The sequence below is a fragment of the Artemia franciscana genome, chromosome 3 (assembly GCF_032884065.1).
Source record: "Artemia franciscana chromosome 3, ASM3288406v1, whole genome shotgun sequence".
Classification (NCBI taxonomy): domain Eukaryota; kingdom Metazoa; phylum Arthropoda; class Branchiopoda; order Anostraca; family Artemiidae; genus Artemia; species Artemia franciscana.
The window spans coordinates 49042590-49060839 of record NC_088865.1 but is presented as its reverse complement, the minus strand read 5'-3'; the positions used below and the strand labels follow the sequence as shown (position 1 = coordinate 49060839).

Genomic DNA, 18250 nt, shown 5'->3' with positions numbered 1-18250 from the left:
GAGGCTTAATGCCGGTCGGGATTAAATAAGAGCTCTGAGTCTCGAGGTCCTTCTAAATGTCAGAATTCATTAAGATCCGATCACTCACTCGTAAGTTAAAAATACCTCAATTTTTCTAATTTTTCCTCTCCCTTCAGCCCCCCAGATGGTCGAATCGGGGAAAACGACTTTATCAAGTCAATTTGTGCAGCTCCCTGACACGCCTACCAATTTTCATTGTCCTAACACGTCCAGAAGCACCAAACTCGCCAAAGCACTGAACTCCACCACCTAACTCTCCAAAAGAGAGCGGATCCAGTCCGGTTACGTCAATCACGTATCTACTGCATTCATAAGCGTTTTTCAAGATTTTCGGTTTCCCCCTCCAACTCCCCCAAATGTCAACAGACCTGGTTGGGATTTGAAATAAGAGCTGAGACACAAGTTCCTTCTAAATTTCAAATTCCAATAAGATCTGGTCACCCGTTCTTAAGTTAAAAATACCTCTATTTCTCTAATTTTTACAAATTAACAACCCCTAGCTCCCCCAAATACCAATTATGTCAGTCCCGTATCTATAACTTGTGCTTATTCTTCCCATCAATTTCATCCCGATCTCTCCACTCTAAACGTTTTTCGATATTTTAGCCCTCCCCCCAGTGTCACCGGATCCGGTCGCGATTTAAAATAAGAGCTCTGAGACATGATACCTCTCCAAACGTCAAATTTCATTAGGATCCGATCACTCCATCGTAAGTTAAAAATACCCCTTTTTTAATTTTTCAGAATTAACCCTCCCCCCTCCCCACCTCCCCCAAAGAGAGCGGATCCGTTCCGGTTATATCAATCAGGTATCTAGGACTTGTGTTTATTTTTTCCCACCAAGTTTCGTCCCGATCCTTCCACTCTAAGCGTTTTCCAAGATTTTGGGTTCCCCCTTCAATTTCCCCCAATGTCACCGGATCCAGTCGGGACTTAAAACAAGTGCTCTGAGACACGATATCCTTCCAAACTTCAAATTTCATTAAGATCCGATCACTCCTTCGTAAGTTAAAAATACCTCATTTTTTCAAATTTTTCAGAATTAACCCCCCCAACTCCCCCAAACAGAACAGATCTGTTCCGGTTATGTCAGTCACGTTTCTAGGACTTCTGCTTATTTTTACCACCACATTTCATCCCGATCCCTCCACTCTAAGCGTTTTCCAAGATTTTAGGTTCCCCCTCCCTCCCTCCAACTCCCCCCAGTGTCACCAGATCTGGTCGGGATTTAAAAGAAGAGCTCTGAGACACGATGTCCTTCCAAACATCAAATTTCATTAGGATCCCATTACCATTTCGTAAGTTAAAAATACTTCTTTTTTCTATTTTTCCGAATTAACTGGCCCCCACTCCCCCCCCAGACTGTCAAATTTGGAAAACGACTATTTCTAATTTATTCTGGTCTGGTCCCTGATACGTCTGCCAAATTTCATCGTCCTAGGTTACCTGGAAGTGCCTAAAGTGGCAAAACCGGGAGAGACCGACAGACAGACCGAAGAATTTGCAATCGCTATATGTCACTTGGTTAATACCAAGTGCCATAAAAAGCCGATACAGAGAGAGACTAGTGGCAATATTGCTAATAATAAGGGTTACTCCCTTTAAGTAACCATTACTTGTATGTATCACTTTCTGAGAACCAAGGACCAGTGAAGCCACTTTAGCGACTTTGAACTAATATTGCTAAACCACCCTGCTTTTTTCGAGTAGGGCTTACATGGAAAATTTGGAAATCGATAATTTTAATTTTATTTGCCAAATTTTCATATGAAAATGTTGCACAAACTCCAAGAATATTCGTACCCAATTCAAATAAAAGAAAATTACAGTAAATAAAATAAAAATCAAATAAAAAAATTTTATTTAAAAAAAATAAATAAACTCAAAAATTACAGTTGCACCTTGCCTGCTCCTCATACCACGACAGTTCCAAAAAGATGTTATCTTCATATTTAGGTTTTTATAAACTATTTCATGAGAAAACTAATATGTATTTGGGGGGGGACTAAAAACGCGTTTGAAAGTTCATTATTATCATGGGCTAGGGGCGTTTGGAATATATTACTAAAAAGGGCTGAATTTCTTTCAAATTCTTCCAGCTTAGATGTAGGGATCACGTGAACTTGACTAATAATTATCGTGTACTGACCTCACGCCAAGGAGTACTCCCCCATGCCTTAAATGGGTCTATTCTCGCGGAAGATGTCATGTGATATCTCTCAACTCTCGTAATGTGAGATAGCGAAAGAATAATTAATGAAGAAAAATAAAAACGAACCTCAAAGAAGAAAAACGCAACTTTTAGATAAAGACAAACAGAAACAGCAATCGTTATAATCAGCAGAAAACGTACAGTATAACCACGCACGAGGGTAACCAAACTCTCAGCCAATTATTGTGTTGCGAGAGCAACACTTTGGTTTTGTCCCGTTTTTTTTTTTTTTTTTTTTTTTTTTTTCTATGCCGCCGATCTCGGCTTATTCCTGGAAACTGGTAAGGGTCTAACCTGTGCGGTTTTTACGGAAAATGTGGACCTCAGGCCGGATTGATGACTATGGCATTACACTTTGGAAATCTCCGCAGAACTCTTGCCTGGGGTCAAAAAGGATGGTTTTTGCTTGTCCACGAGCCAGAGACTATGGTGTGCGAAAGCTCTGTTCTAGCAGGCAAGCAGGCAGGCACCACTTTCAAATTGAAGATGGACTAAAATCTATAAGTGTTAAATATATGCGGCAGTTACCCGGCCCCACAGCAAATATATCTTCTTTGAGTGATGAATAGAAAAATTTACCGAAGTAAAAAAGCGGCATTTTCCACGGGTCCGAAAGTGCTGCCGTGATTTCGGCTGGGTTTATCATCTGTTTTTTTTTTGGACTTGGGATTGAGGTAGAGAAATGTTATCACATGTGCCTCTTAAATTTTTAAAGTTCTGTCATTGCTAAAGAAATTTTAGCTTATCCTTTGCTCCTTTCTAAGTGGTGACGTTAAAAAGTTGGCCTACGGCAAAAAAAATCAACTTTTGAACTAAGAAAGATATAATTTTTTTTTTCGATGGCAATCGATAGCTCTTGACGAGCTGATCAAAGTATATGTCATCCATTTTTTGGTACAAAAATTCCTTCACGAGATATACTAGTTTGAAAGTTTCAAGGGGGTGACAACTTCAGTAGTAGGGTACATACTGAAACCAAAAATAGGCCGATACCAATTGTGAGACAAGTAGAGGACTCGTAAGCAACAGTCGGCTGTTGAACCATAATCATCTTCGGCAATAAGGGGTTTGCAACTTTGGCTAGTTGGTGTACTTATTATTTGTTTCCGGTGTATTTGATGGTAAGGCCAATTTAGTTCCATTGGTAAGACATGCAGGGGACTTGTAAGTAAAAATCGTCTGTTAGACTACAATCATCTTCAGTGAAGAGGGGTTTGTAACTTTTGCTATTTGGTGTAGCCTGCCCATACTCACTGTAACCTAGAATTAAGTGTTTACGCAACGGGTACAAACGATAACGTAAAACAATGAAAGCGCTGAGGGGTTTGTAACTTTTGCTAGTTGGTGTACCCATACTCACTGTAACATAGAATTAAGTGTTTACGCAACGGGTACAAACGATAACGTGAAACAATGAGGCAGTTTCGTAATAATTAATAGAGTTTCATCTATGGTATTTTGATCCTGAAGAGTTACGGATAGCTTTATAATACCAACTAGATTATGATATTGTTCCAAGTCTTGATCCGTCACGTTGTCTACGATTGAAAAGGATAAAGTTCAACTGGCTGCAAATTCAATTTAGTCCCTTCTTTTGGTATTATAGCTTGTCATGAGCTGACCAAAGTATATGTCATCTATTTTTTGGTACAAAAATTCCTTCATGAGATATACCAGTTTGAGAATTTCAAGGGGTTGACATCTTCAGTAGTAAGGTACACACTGAAACCAAAAATAGGCCGATACCAATTGTGAGACATGTAGGGGACTTGTAAGGAAAGGTCGGCTGTTAGCTCATAATCATCTTCGGCAATGAGGGGTTTGAAAATTTTGCTATTTGGTGTACCTACTATTTGTTTCCAGTGTATTTGATGGTAAAACCGAGTTGGTTCCAGTGGTAAGACATGTAGGGGACTTGTAAGTAATAATCGTCTGTTAGGCTACAATCATCTTCAGTGAAAAGGGGTTTGTAACTTTTGCTAGTTGGTGTAGCCTACCCATACTCACTGTAACCTAGAATTAAGTGTTTACACAATGGGTACAAACGATAACGTAAAACAAAGAGGGAGTTTCGTAATAATTAATAGAGTGTCATCTATGGTATTTTGATCCTAAAAAATGACGGATAGCTTTATAGTACCAACTAGATCATATAAGATACGGTTTCAGGTTTTCATCCGTCACGATGTCTATGGTTGATAAGGATAACGTTCAACTGGCTGCAAACTCAATTTAGTCCCTTCTTTCGGTATTATCGATAGCTCGTGATGAGCTGATAAAAAATATGTCATAGTAGTTTCTTCATAATTAATAGTGTCATTTATGGTATTTTGATCCTGAAAAGTTAACAGATAGCTTTATAATACCAACTGGATTGTATAAGATATTGTTCTAAGCTTTCATCCGTCACGATGTCTACGATTGAAAAAGATAAAGTTCAACTGGCTGCAAAGTCAATTTAGTCCCTTCTTTTTATATTCTTTTGTTATTGTTGTTTTTTCAACGCTGAGGAATAGCCTTTGATCATGTGATTACTGATCGCGTTCTTCTTTGAACATAACGTTTTAAAAGCTTCGATAGGCTGACATCTTCAGCGTTTAACCGATAGTAAAGAAACAAAACCAAAGTGTTGCTCTCGCAACACTTTTCAGGCAACGTAGGTCTAGTTTTCACTACAAACCTTTTCATAGCCTCTCAACGACGATGTAGTTCTCTCTCAATTGTTTACATTCATACAAAAAATACTATATTCTTTCTCCCGAATCGATCTCTTTAACTACGCTCACTATGATCTTGTCTAATAGCCGGTCTAGCAAGTTCATTAATTGGATCAATCTGAAAATATTTAGCTATCGGTCCGTCAGGGCGTCTGATTTGCAAAGAAGGGGGGAATGATTTAGATATCCGTGCATCAAAACCTGCATCACGTAACTGGGATCAATTACTAAGTAGGACTTTTCTGGCTCGGTGTAACTCGGGAGTTGCATCATCAATTAGAAACAATTCGTTGAATGGACCAATAATCTTATTTTTTTAGGTTGTTTGCACTGCGTAATAGGCCTATTTTTATTTCCTTGTCACCAACTTCAAATTTAAAAAATTGTCATCTTTTTTACACTGGATAACCCTAAATGTTGAAACTGTAGACTGTTCAAGGTCAATTGTAATAATATCTTCATACAAATCAGTGACAGCGTTTTTTCTCATAGGCTGCGTTCCAAACAATTATATTTTTATCCATCTGATCATTTTCCAGTTTAGAAGCCCTATCCGACAAATCTAAAATTGTCTGTGACTGGGTTTTAGCTTCATCCACAAGAACTGTTATTTGGGATTTCAAGGACGTATTCTCATTCGTTAGAAATGCAGTTTTAGTATCAAGGCTAGTAACTTCAGAACATTGCTCCAACTGGGACACCTCTGATTTGGAAACACGGACGTCTAGCGCTGTCAGCTTATCATTCACCATGTCAAAGTTTCTTTCCATTTTCTTGAATGGCTACTAGCACCTGGTTAAAATTTTGTGACAAAGTATTCATGGTAGCTTGGGCAATCGAGCTTCTGGTGCTAGTAATTGTACAATTCAAAGGGTTCTCGGGGTCTTCGCCAAGACAATTACGTTTGCAATTACACCCCAGACCAAATTGAGATAAAAATTAAGATTAGATATTCGCCTATCTCGAGTAAGATCAATTATTTACCCACGGTGATCTTATCGTGCTATCCGCTTTGACCGTTAGTTACTCGCACGGCTAACACCAGTCAGTACCGTGTGCCTGTCGGCAGTACCGTATTTATGAACTCTTATCTCCCGTATGAAGGATAATCGATCAGATCCTTGACTAAATTCGCAAAGGCTTGTGGTCTGCTGAAGAATCTTGTCAATCAGGTGTTGTCAAACTCTCTACTGTATATAGTAGTTGCTGACCTTGATACTAATATTAATCAATCCTCTTTTAGAAGTGATTCGCTTTTTGAGTGTATTCCATCGTACCTCTTCGTACCCAAATCTCAAAAATTGTCATATGTTCATAACTCTGGAATTACAAGCGATATTGATCGTATTTTTTGCACGCTTGGTATTATCTCTTCTTCCGCTACTGTTCATGTTAACGAACAAAATACTGACCACATGCAAATTTCAGTGACATTTACAATAGACCAACTGTCTAAATAATAGTCCATCAAAAACCAACTGTTCGCGAGAAAAATCAAAGTGGTTTGAAAAAAGTAACTGGAGCAAAGCAAATATACCGCACTACATCTCTACTTTGACAGTTCTTCTTTCTACCATACGTGTTCCATACCATCTTTGTCAGTGCCAGGTACCTACGAATGGTAAAGCCGATATTGACTGTTATTATAACCAACTTGTGATGTGTATGAAAAGGGCAGAAGAAGCTGCCGTACCTCGGCAACGTATTCGTAAAAAAAAGGGGTTCGATGGATCCTTGTTTAAAGTCGATAAAAAAAAATAAAGCGAAACTATAGCTCTAGATATGGAATGAATGTGGTTGGCCAAGTTTTGGGTGTGTGGCTGATCTCAAACGTAAAAGAAAAACCAAATATAAACGCTTTCTGAGGTTGGTACGTTACCGCGGTAAGGATTTTCCTGTGAATAGGGTTTGTCCCCTCCTCAACGCATCGCTTTTTACGCTAAAGTTTTTTATTGTTTTAAAAAGTAGAGTTATGAGAAAGAGTCAAACTTCAGCGTAAAGAGCGTGTGTTGAGGAGGGGACAGCCCTTTCATATATGGAATAATTTCTGTTTTGTTTTAAGTTTTAATGTCGCTCCTTACTTGCAGTAAAAAAAAAAAATTAATAAATAAAAAAATCCGGATTGGCTATGCAAAGATTGTTGCAAACAGAGGGAAGTATAACATACGTGCACTGGCCAAATCCACTTTCTGTGATCATCCTGTCCTTTATGCTTCAGGTCTTTTCTCCCTTCTTAAGAAAGGTAATTTAAAAAGAAAACGGATAAATTATTTCAAATTTTGCATATTTCATCTATATTTTCCACCTTGGACAAAAATCGGATTCTTGTTAGCAAATTTTCAGTTCCTGATATAACTTTAAAGTTGAATATTCCACACAGAAAACTCTCCAGTGCAGCTTATGCGCGCCTATCCCCTCACAAACGTCTTATCCGTTTCTTTCGTTGATTTTGTGTGTATAATTGTTCTTCTCTTTGTGTTTTTTATTTATTCTTACTCCGTCATATTTACTTTATGTATCGTGTGGGTAATAAATAAATTAAAATAGACGACGCATAATACTGCTTCGATAAACTTACGAACAAAGAAATACCAGCAATTTAAAGGGAACTTCGACAACTATGTATCGTAGAGAGAGAGAGAGAGAGAGAGAGAGAGAGAGAGAGAGAGAGAGAGAGAGAGAGAGAGAGAGAGAGAGATAGGTAGTGGAAATGGTCGTAAATTTAATCTAGAATCTGGTGAGTGTGAAAGTTCTAATAAATCTGTTGAAATTAAAATGGTTTGAATATATTGATACAAAAATAGTAAATTATAAAAACCACCCCGCCATAAAAAAGTAAAAAGCTGTTCATATATATGTGATATTTTCTGCATAATTTTTGACTTTGCACTTCTGACCAATTTAGCGAGTGAGGTAAGCTATGTATTGTCAAAAAAAGGTCTTGAACCATTTTTCGGGGTCATGCTTTCTTTATGACTGTTTGTATAGGTCAAATCATTTAGCGTGTCGCCTAACTTTATGGCATGGCTTAGTAATTTGGATAGTAATGAAGAGTAAGAAATGAGGATGGAGATACAACCTGTATATTCGTTAAAGATGTATTAAACATTAAATACTAGTTCGTTTAGGGGTGTAACAAGAAAAGTAGAATAAAGAGATAGAAATACATAGAAGATATTTAAAACTAGGGTTTTAGGTATAGGCAATAGGACATTAACTAATCACTTTCTTTTTAAAAATAGTATTTTAATAAATAGAGTCAACTTCGACAAAATCTGAAAAATTTGCTAATCAAAATTTTACTATTCATAACAGCTTAGCTTATTCCGCTTAAATTACAGAATTCACAATTTTATAAGAAAAAATCTATTTCTTTCTTTCTACTCCCGCCATATCTAATTATTACACGGTCGATATCTACCTCAATATTTTGGTGAACGTTTATAATGGCTAGTCCTGTCAGTATAGAAACCTGTCAGTTTAGGGTTCTACGTTAGTATTTCCTCTTCTATTCATCTTAAAATATTCGAATAAAGACCAAAATCGTCAGAGAAATATGAACTCTAATAAAAATGCATGTAGGTATGCGCTTCAAGCTAAGTATATGAGTCGAAATACTCCTTAAAAACAATTAGTTATGTGTTTGTTATTTTGTTTTTATTTGATAAGTAAATTCTCAGGATTTCAAGCTGTGGTTGATTTCTAATTATTTTGCTTTTAATCTTGAAATTTTCAGATATTCAGTTCAAACGTTTAAATCTCGATATGTCTTTTGAGCACAAAAATAAAAATTTCAAATTCGGCTCAGATTTAGCATTAAGTAAGAGAATTGTGATGTAAAAAATTTGATTTATAAACAACTAACCGTGGAAATATGATTGGATGCCATGTATCAAAATAAGAACAAAATTCCTCAACGGTATATATAGCAGTTTATACAATTTTATGGACAAATATATGCAACCTCTATACAGAAACAGAGTTTCAAGCTGTGGTAGATTTCGTATTAATTTTGTTGTTAATCTTGAGATTTTTAGGTATTCAATTCAAACGTGTAAATCTCGATATGTCTGTTGAGCACAAAATAAAAATTTCAAATTCGGCTCAGCTTCAGCATTAAGTAAGAAAGTTGCTCCGTAAAAAAAATATTTACAAACAACTATTCGTGGAAATATGATGGAATGGCATGTATAAAAATACGTATAAAAATCCTCAGCTGTATATATAGCAGTTTATACAATTTTATGGACAAACATATGCAACCTCTATGCAAAAACATAACTATAATTTTTGACTGGTTGGCATTTAGAAGGTGAAAAATTCTAATATTGTAGTTACATTCCGATTCCGTGTTTGACTCCGCTTTTTTCAACATTTCATTAGTAAATGTTTGAAAAAAAAAATCAACGCCATTCCACTGATGCAAACTGAGTATTCAGAGGCCCATCTATACCGGCTAGATAAAAAAAAAAAATAACAGCTTAATTATTTGCCCTCTTCTATAAACAGTTTTTTCAAAAATCTATCTTTCTTATATGATTACTCCGACCTTTGAAGGAGTATTTCGACTTATATACTTACTTTTAAGTATATACTCATATGACCCTTTATTAAAGTTCGCATATTTCTAAAGAGCCTTTATTTTAATGCTTTAGGATGGACAGGGGAGGGGATATGTCATATAACACAGAGCTTCAATTAGATGAAAACGGGAAGTAAATTGGCCACCATTGGCTTACCGAAATGCAAAACGTGAATTAATAATATATTTGCTCTTCTCATGCTTTTAATTTCTGTTATACAAATCTCCTAAAAAACAACAATGTTGTAAAAACCACCCCGCTTCGCAAAAAAGCAAATCCAAATTTTATGATTGCCAAAAAAGTATTGATATCAATTTCTCGCCTCTGTGCCATAGCTCGATGACAAATTCGAAAACCAATTCTGACGGTAAAAAAAAAGGTTAAATATTAAGTTTTTCAGCCCTGTCTTGACAGCACAGTCTTGAAATATAAATTTGGCAACCTGAAATATAAGTTGAAATATAAGTTTGGATTTTAAATTTCTCCTCTTTGTTATTACAAAATTTTTCGCCTCTTAGTTGGCTTTTGTGGTAATACAGACAGATTCTTTTGATAAAACTAAAATTAATAAAATGCTTTTAGGCGCTTTGCGTCATCAGTAAAATCTAACAGAGACCACACAAAGTAACTAAAACTTCGTTTCAAACTTGTTTGGAAAAAGAACCATCTTAACAATCAAATACTTATTAATACCTCAACTATTGAAAATCAATTTCTAAAAATAACGTTCGTCCTAAGCCCAACCAGAGCAAGCGTTCTCATCCCTGAAATATGCCACTACTTTACGGGGGTAGGGCACCTGGATCAGCCACTGGACTAGACTGTTACCAAAATATTGCTTCTCTCCCCAAGACAACATTCGAGGCCCGCTTAACTCTTCTAACACTTCTTGAAAGTTTCAACTTGACTCCTCTTAAATGATGTCCGCTTTTCTGCATTCAAATCCTCTAAGGATTAAAAAAACGAAGAAAAAACGCGTTTACCTAATGGCGCCCAAATAGATAAACTCCCGTGCCCCCCTTGTTACGCCACTGATCATTACTGCCACTTTTACCTTAAAAAATGTGTCTACAACCCTTAGATTGTGAATGGGGCTGCCAACATTAAATGCTGCACTGCCTAAAATATATGCCTATACCTTTAGGTTATAAAACCTAAAGTGTTGCAGGATGGTATCACATTGAACCTAAGGAACACAGATTTTGACCATTGAGCATAACCAAAATTTTAAAGGGACTTAATTTATTCCTGGTCTAAATTGTCAAAACATTCCAAAAGTTAACTCATTTGACAAAAGTTTTGTCGAATGAGTTACTGTTGAAGACATTGGGGTAAGCTTTTGTTTTTCAACCTGAAAAGACGAATTTATCGGCTCCTTGTACACATATCTTAAGTCATATAGAAAAAGAAATCAAGTTTCTACGAAGGGCAAGAACTAAAATAATACCAGCAAAATATATTTAAATAAATTTTGATGCGTTTTTGCCCAGTGTCTTCAACAGTAACTCATTCGACAAAACTGTTGTCCAATAATTTTATTACCATTTTATACCTTTTTATACCTGACAAATATTTTATTTTATACCTGACAAATATTTTAATACCTGATATTAATACCTGATTTTAATACCTGATATTTTAATACCTGATATATTAATTTTATACCTGACAAATATTTCCCATTTCCTCTGTTTTTAGATTTCATTCACTTAATCATTAATATTATACTCTACGTTTTTCTTAGTTATTCTGATAAATATTGCAGGGGAAAAAACAGCTTCTTAGTAGTTTATTGTAAAAGTAACACAAATTTGCTTCCAGGACTGTTTGGCGATTATTAACTTTATTCAAAAGTAAGATTGGTCTTTCTCAAACGCGGCCAGTAAATGCACGGGCCAAAAAAGCGAAGACTTTCGAGGGACCTGATGCCTCTGATGATGCCTTTTTGACCCTGCGCTCTGGAAGACGAATAAGAACAATATTTCCTGGAACTATTACGCTTGATAGCAGAAATACTTCTGATGTTTCTTCCCCAACGATTTTGCAAGGGAAATATGCATTTGCAGAGGTTAGCATTTAATTATTGAGTCTAAACAAAGTAATGTTTTATTTATCTAGTCTTTTTCTTAAGGAATAAGAGCAACCTCTCTGCCAAATTCTGATCCCAATTATATTTTTTGTACCTTACCAAATCTCTAATAGATCGTTTTTAACTTAGAATATCAAAGCGCTTGATGGGATTATCGGCTTTTTACTTGTAGATCTTCAATTATAGAGAATAGACCAAGATATGTAGAATTTAAAAAATATATAATCATCTTAGATCGTCTTCAGTGGGCTAGTTAGATTTGATCTTTAGTGGGTTAATGCTGTGCATAACCTTCTCTTTTTCTTTTCTTTTTTGCTAATTGACTCTCAATGTGCATTTCCCAATCATATTTTTGGAAAGCTATTCTTGTTATCCATTTATTTACCTTGTTTCCAACCCGTAGCCGAGAGAGATTTGAAATCCTTATTTACAATTTATTTTTCTGTCAGCTGAGCAAGGCATTTTTAGAAACACGTGATTTAAAGAGCGCTGTTATACGCAACGTAAATTCTACAGAAAATGGTAAAAATAGATTTTGGGTTTTTTAACAGCTGTTGAGGATAAGATATTTTCATATTGCGTTTTTTTTATCGGATTTTTCAAATACAAAATAACAATTATGATGTCAAAACTTCCAATTTTCTTCTATTTCTGTGAGCTAGAATATGGGACACACGGTAATGCATTTTGGATCACTCAAAACCTCTTAGAAAACTTCAAAACTTCCAATAGAAGGGGAACTAGAAAATGTACTGTAAATCAGATTGAACCAATTGCTCCGCGATGCTTAGCTTTTGGTTGTAGAGTGTAAATCTCTGTTTAAAAAAAACTATACCACATAAGACCCTTCGTTTCGATTACTCCACCTGAAGGGCTGGTAAATTTTTTTGTCAAAGATGCCTGTTGATATAATTTTGATTGCTTTCTATATGCTTTTGTTCCGTACCTGTCCTCCAACGGTGGAACATAAACTGGAAATCTATTTGAAAAAAAAACAGTAATGGAAAGACCCTTATAGAGGGAGTAGAACGTAATTTTGGGAAAATTATAGTAATAATATCCCAAGATTATATATACTTATTTATAGGCACATATATGTTGGAGTATATAGAAGTGACACCAGAGGGGTGAGGGTTATGCTTCAGCATTGTTGATACAGGAGGGGCTATCAAATTAGAAAAAGTGAATTTAATGTCATCATTTCTAAATTGTTCGATGAGGGAGGGGTACATGTCTATATGTTAGGGATGCCTGCCTAGCTAGCATGAGGAAGTAGATTATTGATTCTTGTTTGAATTACAGATTCTTGATGCTCTCCGGCCTATGATACACCTGAGTTCGGCTTCATATTTTGGCCTTAACAGTTGGATTCCGTGGCTTATATCTCTTCTTATAGATAGCGCCAGGTAAGTCATCCTCTATTTGAGAACATTATAATATCTGAATTTGATAGAAGTATAGCCCTCTCGAATTTTAATACAAGTTTTAGATTGATACTCTTAATTGGTCACGAAATATTGCAGATACGCCCTTTTGATAACCTGGATACATGTAGTGTCCTTTGATTTATTGTAGCAGCCGTCCTCTTCCCCTCAACATCCCTTTGGATTTTCAAATTGAAGGCTTTAACTCTTCGTGGGATATCGCAGCTCCGCCCTTTTCACAGTATATGTTGATTCAGTTCAACATTCCCCGAAAAATTTAACGTAATATCTTTAGCCGTTTTCGGATATTGTAGTTATTTCTTTTTGACAACATGGACGCACATAGTGTCCTTTGATTTAGATCCAACATGCCCTTAAAGTTTCAACTTAACCCACTTAGTTTTTCTGACATAATTCATATACGCCGTTTCGAAAACATAGATGTGTGTAGTGGCTTTCGGTTTAGTTCAACGACCCCCTCAAAATATACTAGAAGCAACTTCAAACCCTTATTCAATCCTTAGATACCGTAGATACGTCCTTTTGATAAACCAGAGGCACACAGTGTCTTGATTTAGTCGAAATTCCCCCTCAATATGCCCTAAAAGTGTCAACTTAACGTCCTTAGCCGTTCAGAAGATATTGCGAATGCACCCTTTTGACAACCTGGATGAACATAGTGTTTATTTATTAGCTTTGCATTCCACTCAACATGACCTGAAAGCTTCATTTGAAGACCCTTAGCTATTCCTGAGATATTGCAGATACACCCTTTTAACAACCTGGATGCGCATATTGTCTTTTGATTAGTTCAATATGCCCTGAAAGATCCAACTTAATGCTCTCAGTCGTTCAGATGGTATTTCGGATACGCACTTTGGCAGCCTGCATAAACAGAGTTTGTTTGACTTCAGCGTTTCCTTTCACCTTAATACCCTTGGCCTTTTTGGAGTCCTAGGATCAACAACTCCCTCGTTTTTTAGTGGCAAAACCCATATGCAAACAATGGACAACTTGTATAATTTACAGCCCTGGTTCCAGGGACTGTGTGTGGTCATGTCGCCCTTGGAGCCACTGCTGTTGCACCTTTCGACTATTTTGAACAAAATAGCTGTCTTAGAATTTTCATCGGGCATCTTTGGAGGTTGAGCGAGAACGAAGAGGATGTGGGAGGGGGGCTTGTTGCTTTCCAATCTATTTGAACCTTAAAAAGGGCACTAGAACATTCCATTTCCAATCGAATAGGCCACCTCCGAAGTGTCTACGACATCTTGCATACGAAGTGGCCTGGTGAAAAAAAAATATAAGTTGAAATCGTACCGCTCTTTTTATGCAATGCTATTGCGGTGCCCATGATTGATATTATGAACAAGAAACTTGAAAAATTCTAAGAATCTTCTAGACGAAGGATTTGTCTCCAAGTTCAACGAAAATAGTCAACGAGTATACACAAAACAACTTCAAAGCACATTTGAGTATAAAAAAGCGGGACTAGCGAAAGTGGTTTCTTATATGGGGAAAGGAATTTTCTCTGGCCCCTAATTGGCAATAGAGGAACTCTGCTCCGTAAAAGAATAATAAAGAATTTTATTATTCTTTTATTCTTTCTTATTTATTATTTATTATTCTTTATTTATTATTATTCTATTATTTATTATTATTTATTATTTATTTATTATTCATTATATAATTTATTATATAATTTATTTATATAATTTATATTATTTATATAATTTATTTACTATTCTATTATTTATTATTATTTATTAATTATTATTCTTTTTATTATTCTTTTAAAATAAAGAATTTTATCAAATGTGTTTTTTTTTTTCTTAATCACGGTTCATTAGAAACAAAACAAATAAATGCATAAATGCGATATCGTTCTTGAAAGTTGTGAGAATATGTCCAAGACAGACAATTTACCATTGGAAGAGGGCAAATAAGGTGTATTTTAAAGTGGTGCCTTGATTCTCCAGCGGGGGCATAGTGATCAATCTAACGGACCCACCCCATCGCTCCATCAGAGAAAGTATGAAATTTGACTTTAGGTTATTTAACGCGTGTAGTTAATTTATACGCGTTAGGCTAATAATAAGTTAATAATACGCGTGTAGGTTATTTAACGTGGTTTGACGCGTGTAATGTAACAATACAAGCTTTTTTTAATTTATGCTATAAAAATTATGTGCCTTAAAACAGTCATGCCAAACTTGTTTATCACCACAGCTAAAATTTTCTATAAAGCATCACGTTTTGGCATATATTAGCCATAAACAACAACAACAACAAAAAATTTCTCACAAAAAATAACACATTAATTGCAAACAATTGTTGGTGTGAAAATCGGTCAAAATTGAATATTTTCTTCATCAATTTTGTTGGTCACATAAAGTGGAAGATTTTGAAATTAAAAGCGCGAAAGTGTTATTTGCTGATTGTTATTTTGAAAGTGTTATTTGCTAAAGATAAAATACCAACCGGGGTAAAAGATTGAGGCTTTTGATAACAATGAAGAATGTATTTGATTTTGGCTATAATGCATCTTTCTTCGAACGATAGGAGTAGAATTTTTTTTCGCTAATATCTTATTGATCCTCAAATTACGGACTAAGTTTTTTCTCACATTCAATAAAGCGTCTACAGGCATAATTGCTGGAATCGCGAGAAAATTTTGGAGTTGTTGCTACTAATCTTAATTATATGCTTACCACTTGTCAGTAGGTCCAAAGAGTATGGAAAACTTCAAAGAGTGAGAACTGGTGGTAATGAAGACAAAAAAAAACCCTCAGCGCCATCTACCGTTTGGCAATACTTGTTTTTTTTCACTGTAACAGTAAGAATAATTTATTTAATTTATATAATTGGTAAAATGAGTGTAGCAATTGAGTGTCGAATCTCAGTTCATGACAGAAAACCGATTAAAGAGCTTGAAAATGGTAAGAATCACCAAATGCGTCGGAGTATGTCGTTTCCAGCTTGAATGACTGAAATGTCTGCCTTGGAAGGAAACAGAGACATCATTGCAGCACCGTTACAAATGGGACCAAGGAACCCGAATTTTCCATACTAACACCAAGCGTATGCGCAAGAGTTTTTTGAGGAGGGAGGGAGCTATAATAAAAAGGCAATCTTTGTTGAATAATTTAGACTAAGACCGTGATTAAGTGAACTGATGAACTCGAAAATACCATGTTAAAATTGAAAATTATATTTAAAAAGTACTTAAGTATTCATTGGCGGAAGATACCGCTTTTAATATCAGGCCGTAGCTTCTTGAAGATGCTACAAAATGTTTGCTAGGATTTTGCTCTATTTCCTCTAATTGCTTAGAAATCTTAGAAAATGTCTAGCTCTTTTTCACAAGTGCACACTATGAAGGATATTGCTTTTAGAACAAAATTGGTACTATCATGAGCAGAAGACAATAACCTGTAAGGTGATTGCAACCCTTTTTCGATATATTTTCCTATTTTCGAACAGGACCTGTTTTCTTGTTTTCTTGTTTTCCTGTTTTCGGTCCCATAGAATATTTTCAGCTACCTGAAATTTTTGCAAGTTTTTTGCCAGAAAGAATCGTTTCAGATCCCCCTAGAGACCAAATTGACAAGCTGGTATAATTAACCTGCTATTTCCGCCAATGAGTAAGTGCTATTTGAAGGGTTTTTGACAATCGACAGTCTCTAGAGAATGGAGATACAGAAGGCTACCCAAACTTCAATTTTGAAGCTCTATGTTATCAAGTTGACTTAATCATGGCCTTAAAATGCTCAGAAATGTGAGATTTCTATATTCCCCTATTTTCGCGTTTATTTGAGTCCTTTTCTAATTCTGGTCTCCCAAATCTTGCCTGTATCTCCTACTTCCAGGGGAGATAATTTGGAGGGGTGCATCTTTTTTCTGTATTTTTCTTTTAAGTTTCTGCAAAGAAACTAGAAAGAAAAAATCATTGCCCTCTCCCTAAATTTTCCTGAATTGACGCCCTTGTCTACTCCCTATGATGTAAATATGCATCTGCAAATGCAATCAGTGAATAAAGAGACCTTGCTCTTTACGTTAGAGTTTGACTCTTTGTCACAGTTCTACTTTTTAAAACAATAAAAAACTAAAAAAAAAGCGGGGTGTTGAGGAGGGGACATCCCCTTTCATGTATGGAATAATCTCTATTCGTTTTAAGTTTTAATGTCGCTCCTTACTTTCAGTAAAAAAAAACTTTTTTTTTATTTAATGAAAGGAAGAGGTGATACTGAATTCTCAGCTGCTATTCTTGGGAGACGTCTGACAGTTTACAAGTGGCCACGGAATTACTGTGTTGTTTTAAAATCACTTTTCTGTGAATAGGCAGCGCAGTGGCGGAGTGCACCTGGCACTTTAACGATAAATCACATCAGTCCAGCTTTTCTTAAGATAAAACCACTCTGTGATAGTTTATTGCGTACCCTGGCATTGTGCGCCCCTAGGCCTATTGGTAAATCCAGGCCGGCCCTAATATGAGCTAAACCCTTTCACTTTGCAGACAGCAAACGTTAATTTGTTTTCTTTTTTAGTTTATTGACATACTCAGACATAAAGGGTCTTCAGCCTAGTGATCGGTCAGAACTATTTCGTCGAAGAGTCAGTCTCCTACTATACCTTTTCAGGTCACCACTTTATAACAGATTCACTAAAGATCAAATCTTTGCCTTTCTTCTGTTTTTGTCAAAAACTGTACCACTTGCAAGATTTGTGTGTTTACCGTTACTCCAGTATATTCCTATATATCAAAACTTGTACTTTTATACATGGTGATTTTTATTATTAAACGTTGGGATTTTTATAAATATACATGTCGGTTAAAGTGCATTAATATTGTCGACTATATCAGGCAGTACGCAGGGGGAGTGTGAGTTAGTCCCACTCTAATAGCAAGAGAACAATGATTTTCCGGTGACTTGTGTTTTTTTTTTCCAAATAAAGTGTCTTTATTAGATTTTTTTTAATTTTATCTGTTTAGGGGACGAAAAAAAAAATCAAATTTTCCAACAATCAAAAACCCGTTTATGGGCGTGATTTACTTTTCACTTAAGGCTCTTGCTTAGCAGGGTTGCCATTATAGAAAGAACTATTGACAGTGCTGTCAGTCCTCTCCAAGGTGGCCCTCTCCAGTACTAGGGAATTGGTTGATACCTAGTTTTGGTTGATACTGCGGGCGAGGTTATGCTGCT

At 35.8% G+C, this 18250-nt stretch overlaps 1 protein-coding gene across 2 annotated transcripts in view; it reads left to right on the top strand.

The window, feature by feature from the left end:
* LOC136025358 (peroxisomal membrane protein PEX16-like) overlaps positions 1-18015 on the top strand; it is a 46587-nt gene extending 28572 nt beyond the window's left edge. For both annotated transcript variants that reach the window (XM_065701298.1, XM_065701299.1), the window contains exons 4-6: positions 11355-11601; positions 12925-13028; positions 17594-18015. In XM_065701298.1, coding sequence (XP_065557370.1) covers positions 11355-11601; positions 12925-13028; positions 17594-17834 — 592 coding nt within the window. In that variant the 3' untranslated portion in view covers positions 17835-18015. The remainder of the gene's footprint in view (positions 1-11354; positions 11602-12924; positions 13029-17593) is intronic.
* The last annotated feature ends 235 nt before the right edge of the window (positions 18016-18250 follow it).